Source organism: Ptychodera flava, chromosome 9 (genome assembly GCF_041260155.1).
Source record: "Ptychodera flava strain L36383 chromosome 9, AS_Pfla_20210202, whole genome shotgun sequence".
In the NCBI taxonomy this organism is placed as follows: domain Eukaryota; kingdom Metazoa; phylum Hemichordata; class Enteropneusta; family Ptychoderidae; genus Ptychodera; species Ptychodera flava.
Window position 1 is genome coordinate 26,789,573 of NC_091936.1, and position 14,764 is coordinate 26,804,336.

Here is a 14,764-nt window from a genome sequence, read left to right on the forward strand (position 1 = left end):
ATTAAAATGTAAAGACTGGATTGAAAACTTTCGATAGGTGTAAACTTTAGTTTCAAACGTCGTTTGTTTTGTGCGAATAGGGTGACTAGTTCAACTTCGATCCATAGCGGAGGCCTGGTCAACTGGGACCAGGGCCGACGTAACGTGTCCACACTGGCGATTTGCGTCGGACCAAATTTTGCGTCGGCCCTGAGTCGGCCCTGAACCCCCCCTTCTAACCGGGACCAAACTGAGTCGGCCCAGGGCCGACTCAGCGTGTCCACATTGGTTTTTTACGTCGGCCCCGGCCCTGGTCGGGACCTGGGCCGACGCAAAGTCGTCAGTCTGAACGTACGCCTCTCTACTTCGACCGCTTAAACGGTTGTAATTATTTAATTATGGTGTTAATTTTTCATTGAAACTGTTCTGTTGCTCACATAAACAGCAACTTGTGGACTGGCAAGTGTAATTTGTGGCACAAAAGAGTCGAGCAGCACGAAAAGTTTGTTGCGGAAAGCATGACGGGAGCCATATATTAACAGTCAGCAGCTGAATTTGATTGGTCAACTCGAACAGATGACATCATCAATATGTGCCCTGTTTCTAATTATCCAATTATGATATTAGGGTATGTATTTACCTCCAAATAGCTTGTATAATTATGATTTAAGAGAATATGTGTAATATTGGTAGATTTGTAGTGATATTTATGAGCACATTTCCGAAAACATATCTTCCAGTACGTTTTGGGGATCTTGCAACGGTATCCAAGTTTCGATGGCTAAAGTTTACGTCACCACATATGCAGATGTGTAGATAGTCAGTTCGAATGCTGACCACCGCCGCCAGTTGAGAAGGTCGTTTGAATTAATCGACACGGTTGCTATTTCGCTACCTCGAATTTAAAAGCGTGACTTTACGGAAGTTTGGCGTAGTTTACGAGTAAGAGACCCAAAGACCAAGCCAGGGATTCGGCTGGATATACTAGTTTACTGTTACACCAGAGTGTTTGCTGTAAACCTCGCGTAGACACACAGATCATCTAATTCTATCAACATTGTTATGGACGTTGGAGCATTGTATACCATACGGCACGAACTATAAGTACCGGTACTCTGTACACTACCTTGCCGATCGATCTGTTTTTGCACCGGTCCGCTCACGGGACGCACTTCTCGGCTTATTTTTTGTCGGAAGACAGGTTTGATGCCATTGCAGGAGAAGAACATGAACTCCCCAACAGGGTTGCTGTTGGACGGAGTTGAAAGGCGACGGGTTTTGAAAGGACAAAATTTTTATGACTTGTACACCGTAGGACATGAACTAGGAAGGTGGGTATAATAACGAAAGTTGAAGTTCTTTTTAATAATACGTTATGTTATGCTATATTACATGACCTTGTGTTCCTATCCGTTTCTTGGGTACACAAATTCAATGTCAACACAGCCTGTCTGATAGTATTCCCCCTATTTTCTATTATAATTTCATTGAATTTTAACGTCGCCTCACTTTTTTACATGGAAGTAAGCGTGCCAAATGCTACAGACGACCAGAGGCGGCTACTGATCAAAGTGCAATTTTTCTGACATTTTTGAAAGATAATTTACTGGACTGCGTGGTAAATTTATACCGCACCTAGATTACCTAGATAGATACGCGATTCCGTTAGGAAGGATATCTCTTCCGCTTATGTATCACGTTCGCCATATATTTTTTTGTATCAAAATAACCATCACCAGTATTGAAAATATTTTGTTTATGGCAAATTTTGACGAAAAGGATAGGAAAGCAATATGTATGTTTTTGCAGCGCAACAGCACGAAACGTTAGCGGCCGGCGTTTCAATCGTTTCATCTCTGTATTTGCGTCCGCTCATATTTCAGCGTTCCCAGCAACTCTTATTTCAACCGAGTATATTTTGTTTCTCATTATCCCTTTTCGCGGACGTCTTACCACGGTTCTCAGTGCCCCGCTCTTTTCGCGATCTTTTGTCAAGCATTGACAGCATGTATGTATAAGTCAAAGAGTTGTGTCGCAACAGCGGTCACACTGCCCGTGCGTAGAGCATTTGAAATTGTTGCAACATGACCCAACTAGGTTCAATGGTTGGAAAGTTGTTCAAGATTCGATCGTTTTACAAATCGCCAGTGAAGTTCGAAAAGGCACATCGAAAAATTAGGAAAATAAAAAATCCTTATAAAACCGATAGGGGAATATGCATTGCAGGAGTATAAGATAAAACCGATTAAACTGTGTAGGGGTATGTATAAGAAAAAAAGTAATTAGTCACCTTGTGTTGTTGTGCCCTTGTTTGTTGGTTACTAGATTCCAATAATAATGTGACACCACCCTACAACGATGAGGTAATCTTGTATTTTAGATACCCTTAAAAAGCAGAAGTGGAACTAAGTGACTCAAAATAATGATAGATTACTGTTTTGAAAACGTACTTTCTACATCAGTGTAAAACTTTTGTGAAGTAACTATAGGCCTTGAAAACTAACTTGCTACTGTACAGTACATACATATCCTAATTTTTGGCCTTGGTTTATATTAGCCTTGGATAGGCATTTATGCCCATCCTGCGCCTTTAGGGCAGGAGCAACCATGCGTATTAGATAGATGAGAATAGGTAGTGGAAATAGTGTAAGTAAAAGAAGGTCACCCTGTTCAAGTCTTTACAGTATCAAAGGCAGGGACCCAAGGTTTCAGGAGAATAGATAAGTCAGTTTACTGTTGGATGGGTGCTGGAAAAGTTGTGTTGTAGTTTTTATGCATTGAAAAGGTAGGCCGACGCAAATAGATTTAATGGGATGTGAAGTTCCAGCAGTCTACAATTTCATTGAAAGTCCACTTTCGTCACATGGTAGGTCATAGAAAGGTGAAGAGAAACTTTGCTAGTGGTGTTTACTGTAAAGAAATTCAGCCTTGTTACCAATGTTGTTGTTGTTGAAGCAGAACTGAAAAATCGTATGGTTTTACCCGACTTCAAAAAAAAGATGATGTATGAATGGAACTGCTCAGGGGGCCTGCGCTTCGATAGGGAAACTGAATACTGACACACAACAGCAAAGAACGTCAGACGGTCTGACATTGTTGGTGTTATTTGGTGGCAATGTTAAGCTTTAAACACAATTGCATTGAGAAGCCCTATACAAAGGTTGCCCGGCACCAGGTCTGGTCTAATACCCTGCTATTACGTTTCATAGTGCAACACCCCTTAGATAATTCGAATCTTTTTAAGTGTTTTTTCCCTTCTTCTCACTTTGTTAGAGAACAGCATGATAGAATATTGGTACAAACAAAACTGTGTTGTAAATTTTTCAAAGGCACTTGAGTCTCCGATCTAAGCAGCAATTAGGAAATCCCTGGGTGGTAAACAAGAAAATTTTGTTTATCATAAATAGTTTGAGTTTTGCCGGAGAAATCTGTTACAGACAAGTGCTTTTTAGAAACAAGTGTCTATGATCTGTCCTTGGAAGGCAACATCACTGCCTAAAGGCTGGAATTCCCATTGGTGAGAAGCACAGAGTATCTAACAGTAGTCTGTGTTGTCGTGTTGTGTAACAACATGATGTAGCTAGAGTACCCTGTTGCTGTTTTGCGGTTACTAATGAAAAGTTTCACTCAAAAGTATTATTTACTTTGGCGCTTTGTGTGCCTGGGTCGTCCCAACAGTCTGCCCGAAAACGTGAGCTCAGAGGTCACAGAGTTTTTCAGAAATATTTTGTGACAAGAGTTGTCAAGTTTCCCCGGTGAGAAAGTGAAAAGAAATTTCAGTGTTGTCAGCCGTTACAGTGTGCGGAGTTAGATTATCTGTCATTTCCTTATGATCAGAAGTGAAGCAAATTTTTAGCTTATTTCATGATCATTAGTTTGAACTTCATTTTGGCAACAGACTATTGCGGCATGTACCAAGAAAGGTTCACATCATGAAATTCTTCAAAGTTATTTGAAGTTGCAAAATTATGGGTATTTCAAATGTCTAAGCTGACCTGTAAACACGATTGGGACCGTTATGAAATATTTGGTCACCAGGAAGAATTGACATTTTTTGGAATTCAGGAAATTGGACGTTGCCGTTTGCGGTGAAATTTACCCCTAAGTGCCATATTTTACACGTGCAAACCATCTGACCTTGTTTTAAGGCAGTCGGGTTCTCCTGAGAGAATCAGTCATTAATGTTCATGGTTTAGGAAATCATTTGATTTTTATGTAGCTGTGCTTCAGATGTCTGTGGGTGGTAATGTTTGAGAAATAGAGAAAAAATATTTGGGAATTGACGGGAGTCCAGGTGTGAAACATTTTGTGTGGATTTAACAAATGCGTATCATGTCCTGCTCTCCAAATAAAGCTGATTCTAGTCAATGTTTTGACACTTGCTGTAGGTGCTTCTTTGACGGTTTGTCGGTTGTCATGCACGTAGATGTATTCTTTACTTTCGTGTTGAATGAACTTTCTGTTTATTAATATCTAGCTGATTATTAACTTTTCCAACTAATACATGTATCCCAGAGGTACTGTAGAATGTTTTTGTGTCGCAGGGTTTCGGTTAAATCTTGTAGGTTTAAATGTGATCAGTCAGAGAAAAAGAATGAATAGAATGGCGGTAGATGTGATATTACTGTCACGATGTTGTCTGACAAATCTAAACATAAAGGTGCATTTCTCTGTTGAGGTGAACATAGGTGACTTGACAGAAATCACTGTGCCGTATAACTTTATAGTACTGATGTCACAAGGAGTCTTGCTTGTTTTTATGGTGTCAATCTCAAGTTCAGCCCCCTCCATGGACACAGTCATGCTTCGTATGTTCTCAAGTTCAAAGCTCTTTGTGGACCTGTCCTGGATTTAGTGCATGTGCCAGAGAAGTGCTTTTCATAAACTTTACTTCATGCCAGTGACTTTGACCACAATTTGTGCAACCCTGACATTCTGAAAGAAAATAGAGTTCCGGACCGGTGTGACGTTTTTCCGCTTTTTCTGCCCGACAAAATTGTCACAGCTCAGTGATATTGATAACAATCTCTGAGGAAAGTATCCTGCATAGAAACCACACACTTAACAAATGACCATAAGTGGTCATCACCTTGCCCCGTGAAACCTTCAGAACGCAACTTTCTCTCGGCTTCTTTTTCTCTCTTGAAATCCAACTTGATGAGTTTAAGGTTTCATTTTGTGAATTGTTTCTCTCCACAGGGGTAAATTTTCAGTTGTGAAGAAATGTACAGAGAACTCGACGGGAAGAGACTTTGCTGCCAAGTTTATCAAGAAGAGGAAAAGAGGGAAAGACTGCCGTCCTGCCATCCTACATGAGATAGCAATTCTTGAAATGTCTAAAGAACACCCTAGATTAATAGGACTTCATGAAGTATATGAGACACAGCACGACCTTATTTTAGTTCTTGAATTGTGAGTATGACAGCATGTGACACCTTTTGACTCTGGCTATTGCATGACCCAACAAATCTTGTATCCATTTACTAAAATATTGCCTTTTACTATAGAACAACTAGCCATGCTAAGATTTATTTATATAGTTTGGCCCCTTTGACGCAAATTGTTCATCAACATGTGTTCAGAGCAAACTTTCAAAAACCTGACAGGTACATATATAGGCCCTATCCTGCCCCGCAACCAGTCATAAAACTTGTACTTCAGTGGTATAAAGTGTAGTATACAGGAAGTAAATATTGAACTACTCTTTGCCTTGCGGGGTTTGGTTAGGTGTACATTTCTCATTGCCTTGTGGAAAATGTCCAACACTCACTTGTTCTGCAGAAAAAACTGGTCACGCTGACCTACGCGACCCAGCCCTCCTGAGTGTTATTTATTTGGTCTTTGAAAATTGGTTCTTTTTTTTTTCTCTTTTTTCACGTCATGCTCTCAATAGATTCTATAGAGCAATGTATCGTGATCATGCTATGTCGCAATCCAATTCTAGTCCATAATTCCACTGATCAGGGACAAGCTTACGAGCACTTTTTATGGTTGCCGGATGACAAACAAATGCACGTTGTGGGGATGAAACTAAAAGGTGTCTTATTTTTGTCACTCTCTTGTTCATTCCATGCAGGCCAATTGTAATTTGCATGAGGTATTTTACCATTGAGGTCATGTTTTCATACTTATATAACTGTGCGAGTGACTTTTCTTAATTAGAAAAAAATATTCGGGAAAACATGGTAGGGAAAGTGGATATCATTCAGTCAGGGAATTTGTACAGCCCTTTGCTATCTAGAAGCCCTAGATGCATGCCATCATATCATCGCATCATTACCTGCCATTATCCGGCAAATCTGTTTTGCCCCGCTAAATAATTTAAGAAGCTGCTGGTGGGAAAGAAAAGATACCGGGATGTATCAGGAGCCATTAAACCTTGGCCCATTGTGGTTTTTTCACCCATCAAAGACCTGCCAATCCATACCCAATACAATCAGGTATTGATCTCCCCAGGCTTGTACAGATCTACATTTTAATACCTACTCCACGGTCCAAAGTCTCAAAATAGAGCAATGCTGTGCATGAAGCTCCTGTACACAAAACACATCGTGAAAAATAAGATCCATCGCAAAGTTTACCACAAGTTGCATTTTCTCTCTGACAAGAAACATTATTTCAAATATTTTTGGTGGAAAAGGGTTGAAGTCGGAAAAGTACAAAAACAAATGAGAACATGCATATGTAGAAAGGTGATTCAGACAGTTATTTGAAACAATGTTGACAACTTGAGTAAGAGTAACAGGAAGGAAGTTTGTGGTTTTTTTACGTGATCATATACGTTTCCTTTTCCGTTTGACAACAAAAGGCCCTGCCTACAAAATGCAAGATTGAAATTCTTGGGCTTCCCATTGAAAATGGAATGTTCAAGTTTTCTTATTTTACAATATGAAAGTTAAAAATTCAAGGAAAGTAGTGTTTTTGTCTTTCTGTTAGTGTCAGAGCTGAAAGGGGGCTGTCTGGCTCTTTCTGAAGGTGTTGCAGCTAGGCGTTTTTATGACTCTGCACTGTCCATTTGTAAGACTGTACTAGAGGAGGATGCAGTGCTCTGCACACTTTCAGAAGGGGGCCTCTATGTATTCAGTTGAATAGGTGAACAAAAGAAGCGGCAAAGTCTGGCTCCGACCGCTTTTGTCCTCACCGCATAGTTTAGCGATGAGGTAATGCAGCCCGTGCTGCATAGATTTCGTCTGGACCGTCCAGTGCACAGTTCGGACAAAATTAGGTCCTCGCCGATAAAAAAAAGAGCTGATTGTGTTAGGTATTTCTCAATCCACCAAAAGTACAAGATAAATGTGACCCTCCCCCCTGCCTGGCACCCCATACTTCTTTGTTTCTTTTTCACCTCTGTGCTACTAGTGAACGCTCACTTTTGTATGTATGAATGCAACTGAGGTAATTCCTTTAGCAAAGTTGCGAAGTCTGTCAGACAACCTTTATATGCTGTTTTTCCTCTCTCTTTATCCCAGGCAATGCCTTTCACATACCCCTATTATACCCACACAGTGGAATTAAACAGTGGAATTATTCATTCTGTCCAAAGATAAAGCGCGGGGGTTTTAGGCTTTACAAACGTTTCCAGTGCATAGAGAGAGAAGGATGAAATGCTAAAATCTTCAATTGTTTCTGTTTCTTGTCATTGTTTATAAAGTTACCTATTCTACTTGCCTATGTTTTACAACAGACTTTTAAGGACTGGCATATATTGAAATAAACACAATAATGAGCAGTGAATTTTCCTTTTTTTTTGCCCTTTTATTTGTTATGCAAGTTTTCATATTCTCAGATTTCCCACCATTTTGGCATTGACAACTTCAAAAATTGTAGTTTTTTAAGAAAAGCGATGCTTTGCCATGTATTCTGGCAACCAGAGTTTCACACAGTCACTCAACTGATGAACAACATTGAATTTCATCGGCTTTTTTTTTCTTGGACTGTTCTATACAGAGCGGCAGGAGGGGAACTACACAACCACTGCGTAGGAGAGAAAGAAGACACAGAATTCAGTGAAAGGGATGTGGTCAGGTTACTGAGGCAAATCATAGAAGCAGTACACTATCTCCATGAACGCAATGTAGTACATCTAGATATTAAGGTGAGTCATCCTTCACTTGGACGTTTACTTGCCTGTATAAAGTGCATCTCTCTCTATCAGTGTGGATTGTTTTTTCGATGAATATTGGTCAGACTCGATGTACTTTACTCATACTATTTTTGAAACCATTTATGGTAGGTAACCTTTTAAAAGTTTGATATCTGCACTTTGCTTACTGGGTGGTTTGTATTTTGCCAAAAGACTATATGATAGTGTCTGCTTCGTCAATGATAATGGTAAAGGAATTGTGAAATTGTAGGCGACCCTGCCACGTTGGTTTACATCCACTTTACCTGTCTCATCAACAGGTGTCCAAAACCTGTATGTCAGTGACAGATTCTCAGCTGTGTTTGGCATGTTGTGCACTTGTAACACTGAACTCAAATTGCAGACAGTGTCCTCAAATAGATTCCTTCCCAGTGCCACAGGTGTATCGTCTGCCTTCCAAAAAAAAGATACCTGAGAACCAGGGGCCCCCAAAGGCTACGTGTTGTCACTGTTGTAAGTTGGTTTATTGACCGCGACAAATACATTCCAACCATTTACAACCGTTCAAACATGTCAGGCAGAAGAGAGAAAATATTGAGATAAATTGAGCAGTGGGTAGGACACACATTGAGGGGACTTGGAAGAGCATACAATGGATGTCAGATGTCACCATGCTCCATGCTGCCTTCGCCCTGAAGAACGAACATAATTGTTTCCCCATGTTGCACAACTTTCCCAGTCTTCCCGGTGTGAAGATTTTATTTGGTTAGAATCGCCAGTGAGACAACATGATTGATTTTCACAAAAAAGGAGCTGCAGACAAGAAGTAATAAACGTTAAAAAACTTGCTGATAGTCGTTGAGGAATTCACAGGTAGATATAGGTGACGCGGTTGGTGGCTCCGACATAGTTGACATACTTACCACACTAAGTCTTGGTCAATTGATTCACTGTGCGGGCATGCATTTTAACGAACACTCAAGTATTTGTGTAGGCAATATTTAGTAAATGATGGATTGTTCTCAAATTCCACTTTTTCTTGGCAGTGGTTTCTTTGTACCGGGTGTCACTACACCGATATTCTACATTCCATAAAGTCCATACATTATAATAGCCCTGACTTGGCCATGTTGGATCCAGATGCAATCATCTGTGGGTTAGGCCCCGCTTTAAACCTAATAACCTGTTAAACATACAAGAAATTGCGAAAGGTGGCAAAAAAGACTAACTGCTACATCTGTAGTTGTTTTCTCCCACTGTGCGGTGCCTTTGTCAGTTTATCAAGTCAGTCCCAACATCTGACAGACAGATTGGTATAAAGTGTTACTGAATACTTAGTCACCTGTTTGAACTTTGCTCTGCTCTTTTAATATGGTGCTTTGTCAAAGTGCTTCAAGCAATGTATATGGAAGTTGTGCACACTGCTATTTAAAACTCAAAATTCCCAGTCCTGCGGCTGTCCGCTTAAAACTTGTTCCTCTTTTTTTCTGAAATGAAATATTTTTCTGTCTGTGATTGAGAAATTTTATAGGGAGTTTGATTGGTATTTTATTGATCTTTTGGAAGCAACGCCCCTGATTATGGTCAAAGATCTTTAATAGAGTACCGTACCGGGCACACATAGCTGACTTTTTTGGAAGCCTGTGAGTGTGGTGACTGCGTGATATCGCATAGAATACCAAGTATTTCTAGAATACTTGTGACATCTGTTGGCACACCACCAGTATTTGAATATTTTTGTCGCAGGTATGCATAGCAGGTCTTGTCATCACCAACTATTTTTACCCCACAATGTCATTGCCAATTCGGCTACATCTGCTGGTACGGTGATGAATGTGATATTTTATGAGAGTTTGAATTGTTGTGCTAATACTATAGTAACAGCCTTCAAGTTTCTTTATGTAGGATGTGTGAGTTAGGACGGTAGCCCAACTCATATAGTGATGATGTTGACAAATTCATATTTTTGGTGAATTTCTGTTATTTAATATTTTCACAGAGCTTATGTCTCCCCGCAGTGTATGAGTGAACCGGATAGGATTGGGGTATAGCAAGTATTTTGGTGGTGATGAAAAAGCTTGGTTCATGTTCGGTAATGTTTTAAAAGGTATCGGAAAATTATTCTTTAACAGAGATTATAGATAAAAAGTTTCAAACAACCAAACAATGATGTAATTGTCGAGAGCGGTTGCTTGGGGTTACGGAAACAATAAGTCGGGAATGAACTCTATCCGACTAACCCATAATGCCTGTGTGTTAGTAACGTTGTTCAGAGGTGGGGGGGATGTACTTTATTTCCAGCTTTTATCAGAGCATTGATCAGAGACATCAGTGGACAATGTATGTTCTGTCATTTGACAGTGTGCTTTAGTCACACATCTATCATAAGACATATTGTTGTTACCACTGAACAAATAAATTTATGGGGACAGGTAAGCCACTGGAGCTGTCTGACTTTTTTCAAACAAGATAAAGACCAGGTGACATTCACTATATCACTACATGTGTATGATTCACATTGAATTGCGTTCAAATGTGCTTTTCGTACAGTATTTTTTAATTTGTGAGGGTAACACATTTCTTTCCCAACTGAAAAGTAACTGGTCAGATAGTCCGCCTGTGCACACATTTTAATCTATATCACTCATGTCTAATCCCAGACTGATTGCCAAATTCAACATGGCCCATGTAGATTTCAATGAAATGTGACAAATAAATGAAATTGACTATGTGAATATTACCCCCCACTGGTGTGAATTCTGCCTGGAATGTCTGTATACACAACCATGATACCATGGTGATTGCCAGCTCATACGTACATTTCAATTCAAAATATTTCTCCATTTAATGAAACAATACCAGCAGAAGTGCTTTATCATATGCATGCACTGAAGTGGTTCTCTCGCCCGAGGAATTTTTCATTGGCTGGTAGATATTATGCGTTAATTAACTCCTCACAGTATATGAATTGTGTGACCAAGGCCATTGAAAGCTCAATCAAAATTTGTATGAATTGTTTGAACAGGGTCTTTGGAAGTCAAATCAAATTTTCCCACGATATTGTGAAGTGACACGTTTCAGAGTGACATGAATATTTCTTTCATTGAATTCTATTTCCATGCTAATTTCTCCAGTTTGTCGTATGGATGTGAAATTTGCACAAAAAATAACATAGAAACATAAGAACTTCTATAGTATCAGCTTTATATAAAGTAAAAGTACACGCAATCTCATTTTGGCAGCAGTTGTTTCTCAGCAGCGTCAATGCCCTATTTTTCATCAGCCACTGGTTTTCCGTGGATGCCGGGATAGACATTTTTCCAGACAAGGCCAATAAAGGCAGAGCTCTATGGAAGAAAGAATGTCGGAAAAATAAATCGGAGAGGGGAAGTGTCCCTCTCTAGGGCATTTCAGTTGTGGTGACAAGCTTGGAGTAATTACACATGAGGAATGCAGCTTTCAGTTATGGACTATTACCAATTTAAACATTCCTTGTCCTCCTCGGCATTTTCTTTCTTTCTCCACTGCCGTCTGCTGCCCCAGTCCAAGCAGAGACCTCTTCTTTTTTGTCAGATGTTGTTTGTGTCCGTCTTGTTGTCATGCAAGAGACCCCAGTGGGGGCAAAACAATCAGACGGTAACCAAGCATTCCAGAAAAATAGCCTGGCTGTTCTGTGTTTTAAATGCCCACTCTGATGTCAGGGCAGGGTTGTCAATTGGTCTGGTATTCCACTCTATCAAAAGTGCTCCTCTATTGCCGTGAAAATTGCCTCTCTTACATCATGATTTTGTTGACTTTTAAAAAAATATTGGTCATTGAAGAATCGTAGTGGGTCTTGAACGCCTTGAAAAGTCTAGTCATTATTCATATATATCTCAGTCACGCTTTTCCGTTTTGTTGTGTTTTCTTTCCTTTATTTTTTTCAATCAATCGGTGCAGGGTACACTATTATTACCCGACACAGTAAGGTCTTTGTTTGGCAAAAGTGATAAGCCCTGGCTACAGATTGATTTGAAGGACCGACGACCCATATTGAAAAAAACAAGTAACGAGAAAGAGTAACAGGTTAGGATGAGTCAGACATTTTACTCACTGACGTACATTTTTCTTCTTAAATGTTGTCAATGGCAAGTCTGTCTCCCATTCAGGAAATCATCATAACAGTGAATTAAACTGCAGGGATGCACTTTCCTGCCTGACGTTAAACTTGATAATAATTTTGTCAGAAGCAAAAATATCAAGAAGTTTTCGAAATGACATGACCCAGCAAGTTCAACAGACTTTGTTGTGACTTTCTTCTTGCTTTTGAACCACCCTGATGGATTTCTGAAAGAGGAAAGAGAGAGAGGCGAGTGGTTAACTTTCCAGACTTATGATTTTATGGTCAGGTGAGGAATTGCATGGAAGAATGCCAAATTTCTCATCTCAGAATTCAGAATTCTTAGCAGAGACAGGTACAGACAACCCCGAAGGCTACACACTCAGGGTTCATTCACCTTCAATACTTACCTCTTAGATCAAATATTTTATTCCCAGTTGAGAATAAAGTACCTTTTCTGATACGTGTCTTATTTTATTTGATGAAAAATTGAAGTAAAAACCGAACAGCCAGTGCTGTAAAACATGTTAATTTAGGTTCAGGTGAAACATGATAAAATTGTGAAGTTTGTACTTTTTATTTCATTTGAAATGTTGTCTGGTTGGGCGGACAGTCCTGGGAACGGACATATATCTTCCATCTCTGTCACTCAAACTACATTGTCTGCCGAGAATCACAGCAACCATAAAAGCAGTCAGTGAGAGCACCTTTGCCGAGGGCACATTCCTGAAAGTGCAGGTGTACCCTTCCTGTATAGTCTGGCCAGCCTAGCTTCAAGCTGTTTTTGTTTTCTGCTGGAGAGAGATATGTGTCATATTACGCTCTCCACTTAGGGTGCTTTAAGGCAGCATTTTTTGAGGTACCTGAGTTGAGACAGTGGCTGAGCGCAGGACACAATGTACGGACAATTGCAAGCCTCTGATAGATCTCTAAGCTTAGCAGTGAGCTGAAAAATGAAGGAGAGTTCCTGAACAACAAAATTATGCCAGGCTCCGTCAGCAATGAGGTATTCAGCTTTTTATTAAGCGGTGAACCAACGTTGGAACTTTAAGCAATGTGTACATACAATTTAAGATACACAAAATAGACTTTGAAACATTCGAACTACATCTCAATGAGTCATGGGAAATGGAGGCCACAAGTCTCCACATCTTAAAAGGAAAAAGCAACCAGTTTTAGCCTGTTTTTTTCATGGTCTATAGTTGTAAATCCCCGTCATTGTCAATCCCCAAGTCCAATTCTACGCAAATCAGGCCCACACTGCAGAAAAACATTTGCCTTGATCTGACCAAACAATGCTGTTGCTTACGTCCAACTTGCCAGGGATGATCTCTCAGTGTTTTGAAAGGGCCCGGTATGTACATTACCACCAACAGTTGCTTTATGAACCATTGTATTGTGGGTTCCTGGGTTTCTTCATCACTCCAAAGCATTGTTTGAGCAAGGCATTTTCCTCTTCCGCTTACTCAGCAAATACAAACTGAGCCTGCGTCTGACGTCCGAGTGTTGAAATGGGGAGATAATATTTTCATTCTCTATGAAACCCGCGTGTGGCATTTACCTGCTGCGGTGTTATATAGCATGCAGCATTGGTGTAATATGTCCAGAATTGTGTTCCTCTCTCTTGGTATCTGAGGTTTTTCCTTGATCTCGGAAGGGAGCCAAAACGTAACTTGAGCTAAAGTTGCCGGCCTTGCGGTCTTACTGAGCTCTATGCTTGCTATAGTGTATGCCCATTAGTACCCATATGTTGCTTCTCTGTGGCATGGTTGTTTCCAACCTGATTTACAAAGTAGGGCACGGATCTAGTGCATAGTACATGAAAAATCAGTCCTTCCAGTTCCTGCCACACCACATATAATTTCTCAAGTATGACAGTCGAAAATATAAGAAATCTGTATATTTTTAACAAAGTTTGATCAAATAGAAATTGTCCTAAACTGCAACTGGGACATTAGAATACATATCTATTGTCACACAGTTGCATGGTATTTATTACCACCAAGCAAAAACATGATTTTTTTCCATTTAGTTACTCATTCTGTTTCAGTTGTTCAACATTGCTCTATCTTGAAAGTTGGAAAGTCTGTAATTCCACCTTTATGTGAATTAGAGGCTTGAAAATGTTTTTAAAACAAATAAATTTGACAAAGCTTTACAGTTGAGAAGAAGCAGAAAAACAGTTGACATACTTGAATAGTTATCAATGAGTCATCTAGTCATTCGGTACTTGAATCACTAGAATGTCGTATCGGACATTGAGTTACAGCAACTTTCACTTTTCTCGCCCAGATTTATTGCATTGCTATCTTGTCATGCAGGTGTGCATCTGTCTTCTCAAGTACGTGTTGCACAACAGGAAATCTAACATTGATTAATTGTGAAGTTAAGTTTTCCCAATGTTTATGCGTTAAGCAAGAGATACTTAGTGATTGTCAAGTACAGATATATGTACAGGTGGATGTCCGAGTAATTGACATGTTTTGTCTACAGGATTTGCTTTAGGGCTCTGAGGATGTCCAGCGTCCCATATCCATGTTCTATTTACCTTTACAGCCCCACTTTGACATAAATTTCCTTTTAATCTGGTGCCTGGAGGCTTC

At 39.8% G+C, this 14,764-nt stretch overlaps 1 protein-coding gene across 1 annotated transcript in view; it reads left to right on the forward strand.

Annotated features, from left to right (window-relative positions):
* The first annotated feature begins 785 nt into the window (after positions 1–785).
* Positions 786–14,764, forward strand: part of LOC139140506 (serine/threonine-protein kinase 17A-like) — a 30,613-nt gene continuing 16,634 nt past the window's right edge. The window contains exons 1-3 of the mRNA XM_070709811.1: positions 786–1,310; positions 5,179–5,391; positions 7,927–8,074. Of these exons, the coding sequence (XP_070565912.1) occupies positions 1,186–1,310; positions 5,179–5,391; positions 7,927–8,074 (486 nt within the window). The 5' untranslated portion in view covers positions 786–1,185. The remainder of the gene's footprint in view (positions 1,311–5,178; positions 5,392–7,926; positions 8,075–14,764) is intronic.